The sequence below is a fragment of the Pungitius pungitius genome, chromosome 18 (assembly GCF_949316345.1).
Source record: "Pungitius pungitius chromosome 18, fPunPun2.1, whole genome shotgun sequence".
NCBI classification, from domain to species: Eukaryota; Metazoa; Chordata; class Actinopteri; order Perciformes; family Gasterosteidae; genus Pungitius; species Pungitius pungitius.
The window spans coordinates 13508688-13525794 of NC_084917.1; the positions used below are offsets into that span (position 1 = coordinate 13508688).

General features: G+C 47.6%; 1 protein-coding gene across 2 annotated transcripts; it reads right to left on the reverse strand.

Moving 5' to 3' along the window:
• Nucleotides 1-7451: 7451 nt before the first annotated feature.
• Nucleotides 7452-16633, reverse strand: pigo (phosphatidylinositol glycan anchor biosynthesis, class O). 2 transcript variants are annotated; one of them, XM_037485353.2, is made up of 11 exons: nt 16392-16633; nt 15509-15987; nt 14913-15056; nt 14705-14828; nt 14400-14559; nt 12605-12787; nt 10931-12512; nt 10628-10831; nt 9966-10150; nt 9784-9854; nt 7452-9637 (listed from the first exon to the last, which is right to left on the reverse strand). In XM_037485353.2, the coding sequence occupies exons 2-11, from the start codon at nt 15984-15986 to the stop codon at nt 9508-9510; spliced, it is 3261 nt and encodes a 1086-aa protein (XP_037341250.2). In that variant the 5' UTR covers nt 15987; nt 16392-16633; the 3' UTR covers nt 7452-9507. The 2 variants fall into 2 exon arrangements, with proteins under 2 accessions (XP_037341250.2, XP_037341249.2); XM_037485352.2 differs by having other exon boundaries at nt 16264-16633.
• Between the last annotated feature and the right edge of the window lie 474 nt (nt 16634-17107).

Genomic DNA, 17107 nt, shown 5'->3' on the forward strand with positions numbered 1-17107 from the left:
AATGAGCATGGTGCAGGAAGAATCAAACATTTTAAATGCCTTTGATGCAAACCTAAGGAGTAAATGACTACCGATGTGCAAGAGCAAAACAGCAAAGTACAATACTAATATACAGCCGATTATTACATTGCGACCAGAGCTGAGTTAACAGTGAGTAATCTGATTCTGCATTGGTTCATATTCCAGTTGAAGCGTCTCCTAGCATTATCCAGTGGCTGGGTCTGTGGCATCTGCCACGGCATCATATGCCAAACAGCTGTCAGTGGTCTAGAGCTCACTGCTCCAGGTTTAAAAAGATGCAAACATGTGGTGAATAGCCGCGCTAAGCAGATACATCACAGATGAAATGATGCGGGTGAGCTCTGGATTTTCTATGGAAAAAACGTGCGATGAAACATGTATGAATATGAACTTTTTTTGGCAGATTGCTCACTTTGAGAATAAAGTAATTTGGCAATTTGGTCACAGCTGGAGAACTGCTTGCATTGACAACCCTAGAACCAGCTATGAAAACAAATTGGACAACGGATTTAGATGTGAAAAGCACACAACGGGGACGCACACCACGTGCACCTTTCCACCTCCCCACACACACTGCCTGTGTGTGGGGAGGTGACAGTCGAAATGCGACAGTATGCCTGAAAATAAAGACTGCCCGTTTCGAAATCTCTGTTTTTATTCCAGTTTTGGGCCATTTCCCTCAAATCATTTTGGTTAGCAGGACTTTTCTCTCCTGAGCACTGAAGTAGATGCCCAGCAGAGTGTGACAGCCCCCAGGACATGAGAAACTGACCTCAACACACATGACCACTTTAGATTGTCTATTGCGAGTGAGGCTTATTCACCTTTTTGTCGTTAACCACTCCCTGACCGCTCTTTGTCAGTTTGTTGTATCTAAATCAATGAGGTTACACGTTAATCTGGGGGGGGAATTTGTATTAAACAACAAAAATATTGGCCGATAACCCAAGAGCGTTGCTGTGTAATAGACTTCATTTGCAATTGATGTGTGTGTGTGTGTGTGTGTGTGTGTGTCTGCGTGTGTATTGTGTCTGGAGTGTGTGGCCATGTATTTCACAGGTTTTTGGGTTGAGAATAAATTGAATGCTTTTTCTTTCGGTGGGCACGTCTCTTCTGAAGCTCGGGAGTTCCAACTGGACGGATTGAATAGCAGATGAAAGGTTCTTTCATCCAAAAGAAGAAAAGCAGCACCATGGATACTTTTGTTGTCCAGGTGAAATAGACGTTTGAATATGTGAGGATGCCACGAACGAGTGACTCCTCAGTAGGAGGCAGACAAGCGAGACTTGGTTCAGGTATCAAAAGGGGGGGGGGGGTTTTGGTAAAAAAGGAAGGTCAATAAACAGCTAAAAAAACAAAACAAAAACCTAGTTCATTAACTTTAATGCAAATGAATAAACTCAACATCATCACGTCTATCCCGTGCCCTCAGCTACACCGATGTGACACCATCCCCCCCCCCCCCAACAGTCAATATCCTCCACCTTTCATAGCGCCGTCAATCAACCCGCCCCACGTCGCACCTTGGGCACAGGAGACACCCATTATGACAGTCCCCCCCCCGCCCCCGGTCACCGCTGACATCATCCCCTGCACATACACTAAGCCTCACTGCCTCCCTCCCCGCTAGCCTCCAACAGCAAAGGTGAGTTTGTCACAGAATAGATTAGTGTAAATTTGGCAATGTTAAATCTAGCTGAAAATAGTTTTCATACATAATTAAGTAAAAATTGTATTGCGGTGTTAATTATCCGGTATTATTGACGGCAACACCACTGTCCGCGGTAAGACATTTCACCCTTCATAAATATTTATTGAATTTTGCAAGGAATCTTGTTCCAACGTCCTCGTAAGTGAGGCGTAAACAACACCCCCGACCTGATATCCTGTATTCTGCTCGTCACCACCTCCTTTACTACTGAGTGTACACACACAAAAAGTGTATTCATATTAGCAATGCTTTTGTGTGAAATCATTAAAACATCAAATAAAAATGTCTAGAATTTATTAACCATTAAAACTGCTTTCCGGATTAAGGCTATCTGTCACGGTTTGGGTTCTTCTTCCTGTTTTATTTTGTAGTTTATGTCACTTGTGTCCCTGGGTGAGCTTCACTTCCTGCCTTGTCCTGTGATTGCCTGATTGTTTCCACCTGTGTCCAATCACCTGCACCTCCCTAGTGTATTTAAGCCCCGTGTGCCTGTTGTCCCCTGTCGCGTCACTGTCTCTGTCTCATGCTGTCGGTTGTGCACGTCTGCCTTGTTTTGGATCAAAGAGCACTTTTTGGAATCCTGCGTTTGAGTCCTGCCTCCCTCTGCACCAGCAGCCACTCCCCTGACACTATCAGGAACTTTCATTTTGTTGACTAAAACCATAGCGTGTCTGAGCACCGGGTTCCCCTTCAGAAAAACAGTGGGCCCAGTCATGGCGCCGCTGGCTCCCTCATTTCATGACATTTGGTCCACTGATGCTCATGCAGAAATCCTCCATGATACTGAGTCATACACCATCTGAACGCTGCCTGCAATGTTAAAAACAGAAATGAATGAAAAGGGACTCCCACTTCTTGGAGGAATGGGAGCAGCTTGTCAGCCTCCACATCCAATGCTAGACAGCTAGTTTACAACACAGGTGTTATACGGGTGAAATGTGTGAATTTGTGTGTTTATATCAGGACGCTTTTCATTTATCTCTTGTCCTTCTCCCCCACATTAAATAGCAGGAGTCTGCTGCACGCCTCCATCTCATGCATAAACAGTGCAACAGTGGGAAAGTCGGTCCGCCCACTTTCTGGCCCAGAAAGGCCACCTACCAAGCCAGATCTCGCAGGGATGCGTGAGCACAAAACTCCTCACCTCATCGATGAGGACCATCTCCAAAGCCACAGCTAACTTTTACGTTTCAGAGACCTTGTGTCCTGCCTTCAGGGGATTTTTAAAGAACCAAAATAGCTAAAAGACTGCAACAGGAACATCAATAACCTTCTCTGCCTGAATTTCTTGCAATAAATTCCAAGCATCCATTCCCCCTTTACATGTCTTTTTTATAACTCCTTTAGTATATACAGTAGTCTGTCTTTAGAGAAAGAATACACATAGCGAGGAAGAAAAGGGAGATGGAGGCTCAAACAAACACGGGACTGTCACACAGGAGACCGTTGGATACTTTTGTAGCATCACACAGTCAATGCTTCCTTGAAAGAATGCTTTACATCAGGGTTCCAGTAATAAACACAATCGCAAAAAAAAATTTGTGGCAGTACCTGTCCACGGTGCAGTTACATAATTAAATGGTCGTGGCCGTTTTCCTAAATTAGAAAAATATGTCACTTTCTATATAACTCAACAATACTTGAACACTGGTTGAAGGTCCTGTGTTTTTCCAACAACCCAAATATAATCCATACACCCTGAGCTTTAAATATAAAATGCAAATTTGGAATAAAAAGCAATATATATATATATATATATATATATATAGAAATGACCTGAATCAGAAACAGTGTCATAACAGAGGAATACTGGACTGAGAGTGAGCCCACCATCTGACTCACTCAGACGTGCAGATAGTTCTGCTGGAACGCTGTTGGGAACCAGCTTGTTTGTGTCATTCATCGGCGTTTCCTCTGCTGACGGGCTGCCAAACAACTCAGTTCACAGGTGTTCCCTTCTAAGAAGTAGTGCACACCTGCTACCAAAGCCATAGCCTCTAGCCTTTTTGGACTTGCATGCTCTGACACCTGGTCCCATTGTCTACCCCAGCAATACGAGGCCTCGGGGAAGACTGCAAAATGAGGTGCGAACAGAAAACAGTGGAGGACACGTGACCCGCACTAAAGTTAATTCTGTCATGGCTGAATACGTGAGTGTGACAATAAATTGAGTGATTGAATGAATGTGCGGATCAGCTGTTAATTTGTCTCCTTATAACCATTCCATTATTCAAGATTTCTAGATTTCTTTTGAAACCTTGCTGCAAGAAGCATTAACTTCTGTCCTCGCAAAAAGCAACCAAGCAACACCAATGCTGGATTGTGTTTGAAGGTGGAAGCTGCTTTGATTCCCCCAGGGCACATCGTCTGACCACCATGTGTTTGTTTAGAGGACAACAAGAATACTGCCTCTCCCGACTCACCTCAGGCTCTCAAACACATTCCCAATAAGCAAGTCAGGATAGAAAATAACGTGGATAATTTGTATTATCAACAACCGTAGGAATCTTTCATTCACATTTATCAAATCTCACAAAGCCGTTGAACCTCTTAATGGACTGTGGTTCTGAAATATCAAATTCACCGTTTTGGCTGTCGCCAACTTAGTTTTTCGAACTCTGTCGTAGCCATGTAACCAAATTTCGACCAGGGGGAAGTGTGAGGCTGTGAGAGAACCACACGCTCTGAAGCAACCTGTCAATCAAATAGCAGCAGCACACTGAAGCACAATTTACAAAATGAACGTGTCGTGTTGAAGAAGACGTTTAACTAGAGATTGAGACCATAAGCTCATGTTTACTGAGGTAATAAATCAAGCGAGAAGTGGAGTCATTCTCACAGCAGGTGGCGTCCTATGCTGTGTGGGGCCTGTAACCAACCAATGTGATGTAATGCAAAGAAAAACCCTCTTAATTAAATCAACAGGAAATATCTGTAAACTGTGGGATGCAATCGTTGCCTAATTACAGCCATTACCCCTCTTTCACCTCATCAAAACACCTACAAACCCCTTCTGTTTCTCCAGGAACATAACAACTCCCCCAATAGTTGTGGTCTATTATCCGTATGTTGGTTGAAGCGAGGCTGGATACTCCACCCAGCAACATCTTATCTAAGATCCATAAATGCACCGATGAGGTGACGACATCAGATTACAAAGCGTGCCGACTTTGAACTCAGAATGGAAGCTGGGATGATGCTTGAGAGGCTTTTACAGCAGCAGCAGTCAGTGTGTGTGTGTGTGTGTGTGTGTGTGTGTGTGTGTGTGTGTGTGTGTGTGTGTGTGTGTGTGTGTGTGTGTGTGTTTGGTGCCAGCTGGGTGGAAGAGCATGATTATCACACTCTCTATTTATTTCCCCTCTGCCATCTGTGTTTGCTGTAGCCTTAGCCTTTGCTATAGCCCCCCCTGCTCCACCATGCTTACAATGTTTATTTATTTAAAAACAATAAAAAGCTCCTCGGTGCAGACATGTTTCATTTCAGGTCTTTTCAAAGTGACAAAGTTTTCCCAATGCTGCAACAACAACCATCTCGCGCCCACGTTGGAGGAGGCAAGGAGGAGGAGGAGGAGGCAAGGAGGAGGAGGCGAGGAGTCGAGGCGACGGGCATTTTGTGGGCAGAATGTGCCGGTACACAACTCAAGTCTCAAAGAAAAACGTGTAATAGCTACGTTGGTCCACAAGGGGAAACGTGGTATAGTTACAATTTCCCCCCCAAAACGTAACAATGTCACGTTTTTTGGCCTATTCATTTACATTGCCTTGCAACTAGGTCACGTGACTATCAGGTTTCCCCTTAGCTATAATAAAACCATGGCGGACTGTCGGCACTTTATCTGTGATAAACACAATATTTTAAGAAAGCGTCAGCATTTGTAAGCATTTCGACCAACGCAGACCATTACAACGTAGCTACTACACGTGTTTCTGTGAGACTGGGTTGTGGTACACATATATAAAATGTATGTTGTTGTGTGAAGCACATGTTTAAAAATAAACCTATTCAATACGTCTATGATTAAGTCCTGTCCATTTACATGATGACAGATAATACAGCATTTAGTGGCAGGTTTCTTGTGCGTTTCTATTATATATACTCTTTGTGACCCAGAGGATCACTTTTTGAACTCCTTCTGCAGAGCCTCCTTGTGCTGCTTGTTCCTCCATCAGGGCGGGTTCAGGGCCCGAAGTCCTGCTGTCGCTCAGAACTTCTCAAGTGCGAAGTCGTTTCATTTTTACAGCGTGCGATAATCCTGTACCTGTGCTAACCCAGAGCCTTCAACCGTCTCCCTGCGTGGACACACACAGGATGATGATGAATCTCAGCTGACATTTGACTTACAGCATTAGTGTTTTTTTGTGTGCCACATTCATTTATTTCTTAACCAGTGACATATAAACTGATTTTTACACGTCACAGGGGTTCCGCTTTATCCTGACAGAAGACTGAATTGGCTGAGTTGAGTTGAAGTTGAGGGCTTAGGTCTGCCAATCATTTTGAGTGCGGTCTAAGTGTCGTCACAGGTCGGATACCGTCCCTGTACACTGGAAATAGACTTTGTCAAGAGGAAAATCCAATTAAAGTGCATGAAATCGACTCAACAAACATCCCTGAGAACCATCATCTTATCTGGTGAAAGTAGGATTACATGTTCGTTTTCTTCCTATCACTGGAAGCACTTTGCCCGTTTTTCAAATGCGACATGGCTGAGTAAAACGTCTCTTCAAAGGGTTTTAAAAATCAAAGCGGAGTGCATAGCATTGTTCTTCAGGCAGAATACGACATTGTGGGGAAATGACCTATGGAAGGGTTTACTCAAGTTTAACTGGGACTACGTGCCCCAAAGCTTGTGCTATTCCTCACCGCACAACTTTTGATTTGATATGTTTTTCATTATGCGGTTATAGTATTACACATTACATATTTCATGCATGTTTCACGTTGCTTTTGTATTTGTGTAAAACACTTTGAATTGCATTTCACATTTGAAAAGTGCAACTTAAATACCAGTTGATTCATTGGTTGATAAATGCGATTTACTCACGACTGTTTAAACTGAAAGTGACGAGTAAAGTCCCCCTGCTGATAGACAGGAGATTACTTGGTGGGATTATCTGGATTATTATTTAGCGCATGTGACATTATTGAATTGTATTTTTCAATGTTGTATTTTGTTGTAATCACACATCCACTCGTGATAAAATAGGACAAGCGGTCACATCCCTAATCCCAATTGAAACTAAAAATACTTAATATGGATTAATAATCCATTCATATATTCTGGGTTACACATAATGTGATTGTACAGCATTTATTCTATTTCATTAAAACCATATTGAAGAAAACATCAGCCACTATTACCAACTCAAATCCATTCATTTTCAGGAATGTAGATCTTTTTTTTTTTTAACACTTTATGGCCTATACACGAGTACACAACCCACTTCCTGTACAACAACCCGACTTCTGTAACAGTTACAGATGGTTTTTCATTCACACGTATCCTCGGTGAAGGGTTCTGCCGCCTGAATCCGCACACAGCATCCCTTTCCTCCTCCTCCTCCACCCCCCCCCCCCCTCCACAAAGCCATGGTGGGTATCATCAAAACAGTTTTACGTCCCCGCCCATCCCTCCAGAGTGCAAAACATAGAGCCGAAAGTATTCTTCTCCATCCCCATGACACAAAATTGCTCTGACTTTAATGGTGGCTGCGAGGAGGAGCTCTGGTGTTGTTGTCCAAAGGCGGGCGCGTGCATCGGATAATGAGCCATTAGAGGAGCACCGACGCCTCGAATGAGAGCTGCTGCACATTCGTAATGGGGATCCATCTGTCAAGTAATAAGACATCCAAAAGCTTCAAAGAGCAGCCTGACATTATTTTTAAAGTTTACTTTTCTGGCTCAAACGGATAATTGCTGAGAAGTGGGAGGGGCTTAGCAGCAGGACGTGGCCTGATTAGAGGCTACAGGAGGGGATAGAATTGGTGTGTGACCCCGACTGACTGTCTACAATAAAACACAAAGTAGATTCTCCTCTTGTGTTGTTGTTGTTGTTGTTGCTGCTGCACATCCATTGCGTTCGTCAAAGAACGTAAGAAAGAACCTTTAAATCCCTCAAGCTTACTGAAGCACAGAATGTTTTGGGCATTGAACCAAAACCCTCTGACTTTTGGGTGACCTCCATTCAGTGAGGGAAGTGGCACTACGGACCTCAGAGGGCAAATACAAAGATATCTAATGAAACGGAGCGGTTTGATTAGGAGTTTGACCTTCGTAGAAGGGACATGTTTTGACGACTTCCAGACTGATGAGGAGAGGAAATGTTGAAACGCAACAGTGAATAATGGATGAAGAGCCACAGTAAAAAAAACTCTTGGCAGCTGCCTAACTCTCCTTCAAGTCCTCGGATCAATGAACTAAACATTAAAGTCTACTTTTGAGCACCAGATACATCGTTTGTTCTGCAGCAATAAATCAAGTTGAAGCAGTGGAACCTTATATTGCAAACGGGGCAACCTGGAGATGCATCCAAATTATCAAGAGACGTCACATAAAAATGGTTTTATTACATCTTTTCTTTTACACAATGAAAAACTTAAAATTCCAAATTAATCAGATATTAGTATATTAGACATTTTCAAATGGGGAAAAAAGCACCGTGTCATCCTGCAGCCCAGCGGTCACTATTTGCCTAAATGACCGGTCGCCCGCTGCAAGCAGCTTTTGCTTTGTGGCCAACTCTATGTGTGTTAGCTGCACGCGGGAACACACCTCACACACCTCACACACCTCACACACCTCACACACCTCACGGCGAGCAGCGAGCGCCACCCGCCGCACACATCAATCCACAGCCGGCCTACGGCGATTTAAGGAGGTCAGCGTAGTGACATTACCTCATTCAGGAGGGGGGGGCGGGGGGGGAGGCATCAGGTCAGAACGGAGAACAAGAATTAGGGGTCTAGTCCCAAAGTAACAAAACTTCAAACTTCAATTTTTTTTTTTTTTTTTTTTAATCGTATGATTGGTAATTTAAAAGAATGAGTTATAAATAGAATCAGGAATCACAAAACTAATAAAAAAATAAAAAGATTTTAAAAAAGGTTCACAGCAATACAATGCAAGTTGGCAGTAACCAGATGTGTTGGTTATTTCAACATCCTAAAAATACAAAAAGTACAAAAGAAGGTTTTTCCAGCACTTGCAAATGGAGCAGACGTGAGATCAGATCAAGAAGCAGCTCCAGACCTCGTAGTTATTTCTTTTCATTTCTATTCCATTCAACTTGAAACAGGTCAACACCTTTGCTATCCAGCTGTGGCCCTTCTGTTACTCGTGTAAACTGGTTCCTGTGAAGGTCCTTTGCGAGCCCGCCCTCGGAAGCTTTCATCCATGCTCCAGGGAAGAAAACGTAGAGGCTGCCGTTCCTTCTGTGAGCGAGTACAAATAAAAGCTTTCCACCTCATGCGCTGGGCGACGCCGTCTACAAGAACATCGTCTTGGTCAAAAAAACAGAAAAACTCTTCAATGCGATTTGCGGTCTAGTACTTGAGGCCCTGAAGAGGAGGCCTTCAGTAACGCATGACGCAATCCTCCAGGAGTCACAGGAAGTGACCTCACGCGACATGTTTGCAAAGATCCTAGACACAGATGGCAATATTTCCCTATTTAGTTATGAAGGATCCAAGTCAAAAGAAGAAAATAAATGTTACAGTGTCCCAGCCAGTTCGTTATCTCTGGGGCACAGCGAGCTGGGAGGGGGGGGGGGTCCGTCGCTACCTGGACGCCTCGGGGACGAGTCTCTTAAACCAGCGGCCCACGGCCACGTCCACCCGCAGCACCAACGTGACCCCGATCAGCAGAGCCGCGCTGCTCACCAGGAACCCAGAGGCCTCGAACATGAGCCTGCAAGCAGGACACAGGGCTGTGACTTTTGAAACCATGAAGTCCCCTCCCACCCGCCTGTGTAAAACCAGCCTTGTCATTGTTGGGGTCAGCAGGTGTAACTGTGCACATCGCTCGACGTGTTAGCCGTCCTTCGAGGCACTTACTTGGGCGCGAACACCTTCCACACCATTAGGTGTCTCCTGAGGATGGCAGCAGCACACACCGACGCAAAGACCTGAGAAAGTTACACAGGGGGAGGGGGGGGGGGGTGACACACTGGTGATAAGGAAACTCAGCGGAATGGGGCCGAGCGGACCGGAGGACGGCGGACCGGAGGACGGCGTACCTGCGCTCCGAGGACGAATAGGTAGCGCGCGGAGAGCTGCAGCAGCGCCGAGCTGAACTGCTGGGGGTTTTCCCTCAGCCTCATCTCCATCACGGCGTTTTCCCCCTCCTTGCCGCAGGCTGCTCCTGGCCGGCCCCCGCGCACCTCACACACCAGGGGCCAGAAGAGCAGCAACGGGCACCCCGCTGGCGACAAAGAGACGCACACACGGATGAGAATCAACTGTTCCGTCTCCTGCAGAGATGGCGGCTGTCAGATGGCCGCGTCATCTCATTTGATTCCTTTTTATTACTGTATATTTTTAGCATTTAAATACATTCATTATCAACAGCAACTACAGTTTTTCTGATTTAAAAATATTAGCCTTGCTATTCACCATGTGTTTTATATTCCAATTATTTACTTTAATTCTTTTGCTTTTTTTGCAGTTAGGGGAATTTATCCCCTTTATGGATTTCACTGTGACAAATGTGTTCCAACTGCTTTGACAACACTGTATTGTATGCGTTTTTAATAATTTTCTTATTTATTCAAAATATTCTTTAATCTTATTGGGTAATCTTTGTCCAATCTTATTACTTTTACGGATGCCACAGGAGATTTCTTCTTTTAAATCATCGTTAAACAGACACATTCGTTGCCTCTTCTCTCTTTATATCTACCAGAGAACAGGATGTGTGAGGCGAAAGTGTTGAGGGTAACGAGGGAGGCGGGCAGCACGGTGCCTGTGTGTCCGTCGGGGAATCCCACGAAGGCAGCGCCCCACTGGATGGAGGGGAAGGTGGGGAGGTGACCCGTGGCGTGGAAGAACTGAGTGGCAGCCAGCGACCACAGCACCACTGGAGTCCAGGGCACATTAAAGCCACCTGGGGGGGGGGGGGAGAGAGAAAGAGTCAGATCAGAGGGACGACGTGTCATTGTGTACGAACAAAGCAGCAAACAGGAAAACAAGAAGAGCATCTCACCGGAACCCGTCCCGTGCAGGCCGCTGAGCGTGGTGGAGGCGGCGTGGATGTGTAGCAGCGCCCCCATCTGCAGCAGCAGCAGGAGGAAGGACAGGGCCATGCCCTCCGGGTGCAGCAGCAGGAGTCCCATCCCCAGCAGGCCACAGAAGAGCACCAAAGGGGCCGAGTAGACCGTCCCCAGCCCGTAGGCCTCCACGGCGGGCCGGCCGTCCGCCTCGCCGCCCGCGCTCAGCTCCCCGTCGTCGAGGGAGCGACGCATGCGCTGGTAGATCTGCGGGATGAGATGGTGCAGCTCGGCTTGGGGGCTGATGCCCGTGCTGGCCCGGTAGCGCGGCGGCAGCGAGGGACCTCGGGCCGAGGCCTGCGCCTTGGTCTTTGCGTACACGGTGAGGGGGTCGAGCCAGATCAGAGCCAGACCCAAACCCAGGAGGCAGAAGGCCGCCCTGGGGAGGGCCAGCTGGGCCACGGCGATAAGCTTGGCTAGATTCCTGAAGCTGTCCTCCGGGGTGGCGCTGACGGCCCAGTACAGCGCCAGGCACACGGACAGCAGCAGGAGGACCCAGCGGGCCGCGAACACCGCCCCGCTCGCAGCGTTGAGGTTGCCATAGTGGCGGAGGCAGCGGCGCAGCAGATACGTCCACAGCGCGAGGGCGCAGACGGAGAGGACGTAGTGGAGGTTCTTCAGCCGGCTGTCCTGCAGCCGCGAGAGGGGGGACAGGAAGGGAGACGGCTGGCAGGAGCCCTGCTCCTCCCGGCAGGCGTGGAAGGAGAGGGAGAGGTACAGGCTGCCGACGAGGAGCCCCAGGCAGGCCAGGAGGGTGCCGCTTTCCTTCCTCACCGTGGACGGGGACAGGGCCGGGGGCGGCAGGATCCCTGCCGCCTTCAGGGGGTCGTGGCTGGGGGGCAGGAGCAGGCCGTCCCAGTTGAGACGGATGGGAATATAGAGGGCCAGGGAGAGCACCAGGAAGGTCACGGCGCGGCCCTCAGCGATCACGTAGCTGTCCGAGAGCAAGGAGGCGCAGCGGAGGAGCGGCACCAGGAGCGGGGGGGCGAGGAGGCGCCGCGGGGTCAGCCAGCTGGACGCGGGGCCCATCTTTTCTGCACCGGCGACCCCCGATCGGCGAGCCCTCCAGAGGAAGAGCAGCTCCGAGCTGAGGGCGGCGGCGGCCAGGCACCACGCCACTTCCACGTGGCCCCGTGCGCTCAGCTGACCGGCGGCCGCGCACCCCCCCGCCATCAGTGCCGCGACAACTGGGGCCCGCAGTCCAGGGCCGTCCTCCCTGATCAGTGAGGCGGACAGCTCGGACAGGACAAAACACGTCAGGCAGGCGAACGCCAGGATGGCGAGGCCCGCCGCCATCTTGAGTGGGTTGAACCGAGCCCAGGTGGCTCGGCAGGTGTCCCTCACAGATGAGAGGTAGGCCTGCAGCGAGGCGGCCAGCTGTGGGGACGGGGGCCGACCCTGTTGAACCGTGGCGAGGTACTCTGAGGAGAGGCGGGAGAAGTCGGCCTTCAGCTGAGAGAGGCTCTCAGGTGGGATGTCTTTGGCCATGCCGGAGTACGTCTCCAGGAAACGGTTGACCTTCAGAGACAGAACCGTCACAAAAAGGACTAATGACACACACACACACACACGTTTCTTATATGGTGATGGTTTTTAACTGAGCCTTCCACCTGTTTTGCATTGATCCACAGCGCCTCCAGCTGGCTGAGACCTCCGACTGCGCCCTCCGTCTGCCCGTGGGGAGGGAACACGGGCAGCAGAACCTGCCCCACGCTGCTGTACGGGATGGGAACCCCCAGCAGCAGAGCCAGGGTGGGGACCAGGTCCGTCTGGGGCACCACGTCCGGTTCGCTCTACAGACAAGAGGAAGATAAAAAGATGACTACACTTTTTATCTGTGATTTGAAGGTTTGCTCTGGTATTACAACGCGACCATAATGTGACATAAAGTAAGACCCCAGTAAGCCTGAAGACATTTGAGGAAAATGTATGAAGAAAAAAACTGTATTCTTAAGGAATAAAACTAGTGCTGTCGGTTAAACACGTTATTAACGACGTTAATGCAAACCCATTGTAACGACGTGAACGTTTTATCGCGAGATTAACGTTTTCTTTTTTAGGGGGGGTGGATGACTGTGTGAAATGTCAACAGGTTTGTCTGTTTGAGTAACTGGCTGAAAGCAAAGAAGTAGTAGGCTTACATAACTGCTACGGTTCATTGTTTTATAATAATAATATAAATAATAATAAGAGGCCTGACTGCTTTGTTCATAGCAAACTTGAAAAAAATATTTATATTAAGCCAATCCACTTTTCCATGTTGATAAGAGGATTAAAATGAAAAAATTATTGAAAAAAATAAATGAAGGGGCATTTAGAATAGAGAGAATTTGCGATTATTTTTTATTAATTCTGAGTTAACTATAACGTGAATATGATTAATCGTGATTAGATATTTTAATCGTTAACAGCACTAAATAAAACCCTTTAACAACTGCAGGCCCTCACCTGGTCTGCTATGAATAGCAGCTCCCGGGGCTGGTAGAAGCAAACTTAATGCGGACGTCTGTCCGACATTTACAATGTGTTGCATACACTGAATTAAAAAAAAAGAAAAGTTGATTGCACTCTTCATATCAAAAGCTCATTTGAGAGAATCTGGGGGAAACGTAATGCCTTCATCTTGCATTCACCACCTGTGACCACATGGTGGTGCTGTTCAGCTAAAATAACTTGGCATTGGCAAAGCTGCCTTTGCTGCTGCTTGGAACACAGCCAATAATAGGAATATATTTTTAGCAATATCAGATTTTTCTTCCAGTGGCGGAGGGAGAGTGACTTGTTTTCATATATTACCTGAATTTTGTTTAGAAACTACCAGAAATTACCACATTTTACAATTTCTAAATAGAGAATATGGTGCCGGAAGACGAAAGAACTGCAGGTAAATCTGAATTATGTCATAAAATAGACTAAACTGCCTATGACTACAGTACTTGTGAGCATCAATAAAGCTACCCCCGAAATTACTATCCCCACTTTGAAAAAGTGTACAACTATAAAAAAGTTGTTATTTCGCATGGCAGTTCCCAACTTTTATCCCCCAAAAGGCCGAGGTAAGCTGCCAGCCTCAAATCAGGGAGTTGATTGAGTGTGCGGCCGCCCTGAAAACTACACAAAGCTTTCTTTTTCGCAGTTGTTCCAAGAAGATAAATGCCTTGTTGTGTAAACGTTTCAGTCTTCTTCTCTCAGACTGAATTACCAGCTAGTGAACCAATTATTAATTTAGACTTGTTATGAACCCTTTGTATGTAGCCTATGTAGGTAAGTCTTAGAAAATGCTTTTGTGCCATTGAGAGGACAGAGTTTTTCTCATCGAGTCGTCTGTCACAAAATGAAATGTCCCAGTGCATGTCCCCCACGATCAGACCAACTGAGGAGAAGACCTCCTACTCTGCCACCAACCTGCGTCGGGGCTGCAGGGAACAGAGGCGAGGGGCTGTAGAGGAAGATGGCGGCGTCCGTCTCCTTCTGACTCTCCCCGCCGTGGTCTCCGGTGTCCGTCATGCCGTGGTCCCCCATCACCACCAGCAGCGTGTCATTCTGCAGGCGCTCCATCACAGACCTGCAGGGGGGAAAGCGTGAAGGAGGTCAGAGGAAAATAATGTTGATTAATAACTATCCGGCTCAGCCTGTTACTTCGGCTGCTAAGCAACCAAAGGCCGCCTGTCGCGGCACAAAACGACGCCTTCCAAGCGTGGCAGTCAAACCTGATGACGCCGTTCATCTGGGTGAGCTTGTCGGCCATGGCCGGGTGGTCGGGACCGAACCGGTGGCCGCAGTGGTCCACGCCGAGGAAATGGGCAACCAGGACGTCCCAATCGTCGCTGACCACTGTCCAACAGAAGAAGAAATGAGAATGGACAGCGGGAGGGACGTCAGGCGCGAGCAGGGAATCGGGACGGTGTGAACACGTACTGGTGGTGTAGAGGTGCTGGAGGATGCCGTTGTCCACCGTGTGCAGGTCCTTGACGTTGAAGGATGGGAAGGGCAGCGAGCGGTGGAACTTCTTCGGGAAGAGGTTCTCCCACGTGTCATCGCCCATGAACACCACCCGTTTGCCTGTGGACAGAAGACAAACAACTTCAGCACCACTCAGACTGGCCACTCAAAACGTGGTACTGCAATGAATAACAGAATCTACAGTTTGATTACTTTTCATGGAATAATCCTTACCGGCAGATCATGCTCATGCTGCTGTTTATTTTAAATACAAACTATCATAAAGAGAAGGAAAGCTGCCTTTAACAGTTCCACCAACTGTTCATATGGCGTTTATGGTTTTATCTGGATGTTTTCCTCAGTTTGTTTTCATTCAGCACTCAGAACGAATCGTCCTGTACGAAAAGGTGCTTTAAGAATAAAACGAAATAAAGAGGGGCATTCTTTATTTTCTATATATTTTGAAACTATATGGAACTCCAAAACGTCTCATCCACTATTGATTTTAGAACACCTCCGATCTTATTTTGCTCCGACGAGGACTATGTGGAACAACTGTGGGACCCACTCACCCACTTGCCCGAACTGGTGGATGAGGTTGTCCTCCAGGATGGCACTGGACGCGAAGTTGTTTCCCACGTCCACGAAGGTGGGCAGGGAGCCGGTGGTGAAGCCCTTGATCCTCTGCATGGTGGTCGTGGGCGGGTCCGCGCGGAACGGGTACAGGCGGCTGTGCGCGGGCCTGGAGGACACAGTCTCCTCCAGCACCGGCAGCTTGTTCTCGTAAGGTCGCGGCGCGGCGTTGTCCGGATCGAACCAGGCGAAATCGATCTTGAGGGCGTCGACGATGAGGAGGACGGCCCGGCGGAAACGCGGCCGGACGCGGCAGAAGTCTGCCGGCTCCGCCCCGGGCTGCAGCACGTCTCCGCAGGTGCTGGTGCGGTTCACCTCCAGCCTCACCAGCAGGAAGCCGCCGACGAACAGGTAGATTCCCGCGGAGTAGAGCGCGCACACCCAGAGGAGCAGCCACAGCACCGGGAGCCTCTTCATGCTACCGGGACGGGACACAAGTGCACGTTAATAATTTTTTTTTAATTAAAAACATAAAATAAACCCAGCACAAGCACACTTGTTTCACACAGGTAAAATAAAAAGTCAAATAAACCAGGCGGCCGCGGCAGTGATGTGGAAACGATGACCTCAAAATGTCACTTTGACCCAAACGCGAGGCACGCGCCGTTGAGACATTAACGTTAACGTAAAGAGGGGGCACGGACAAGTTAACGGCTGTTAGCCGCGGCTAGCTTGTCTCGCTCTCGTCACTGACCTTGTAGCAGCCGGCTCTTCGTCCTCACACACACCGCCTGTGTGTGTGTGTGTGTGTGTGTGTGTGCTAACGACACCGGGGGCCCAGGCGTCTCAGGTACACGAACAACAGCGCGACCCCTCCCTCACCTTCATGTGGGACTCCCGTCCGATGAGGTTAGGTGGATGGTGACAGCTAGGAACTGCTGCGCGCATGCAACCCGGCGGAAATGCAGGGCGGGCGGATTTCGGTGTAACACCAAGTGTGATGGCATTTTTGTGCCCTAAACTCGGACTAACAGACACGACGTCGTCATGGATACGTTGTGTCTCGAGGAACGTTTTCAAAGTTCACGTTGTTAAATGTTGGTTAAATAACTAATCGGTTGATTCATCAGGTGTTGTTGAAGAGTGCGTTACAAATAAAATCTATTATTATTAGCGCTAAATACAAAGTAATCATAATTTCCCACGGACAGCTTTTCTAAAGAAAGTTGTTTATCGATCCGGCATGTTTGGGGATGTAATAAATGCTATTCAGTACTTAATTAAACACTGGAAATCAAGAGTTTTGGTTTAAGGTGTATTTGGTATTAAAGGATACTAAGTATTTCAGAGAATGAAAAATAAAATGTATTCAACACCATTACTACTCATGGCTATATTTCCTCCATACCTATACAGATGTGAGAGGGAATTTCTTTATTATATTTGTTGGCACATAGAAGTCATCACCTTTTTTGTTATTCTTGTATTCGTGAAGTTACCTGAAACTAAACACAGACTGAAAACATGCAGGGAAACGTCTGTCCAGTCTTTCTTCGACAAGAGTAGGTTTTTCTTGGAGAATATCCAGCTGATTCTGA

Bases quoted from the DNA above. Each gene is read 5' to 3' on its own strand.
- pigo (XM_037485353.2), bottom strand. From the start codon at position 15,986: ATGAAGAGGCTCCCGGTGCTGTGGCTGCTCCTCTGGGTGTGCGCGCTC. The intron at 12,788-14,399 runs GTTGGTGGCAGA...TCTTGTCTGTAG, and splicing joins TCCCTGCAGCCCCGACGCAG to AGCGAACCGGACGTGGTGCC. The intron at 10,832-10,930 runs GTGAGATGCTCT...CCCCCCCCCCAG, and splicing joins CCTGCACGGGACGGGTTCCG to GTGGCTTTAATGTGCCCTGG.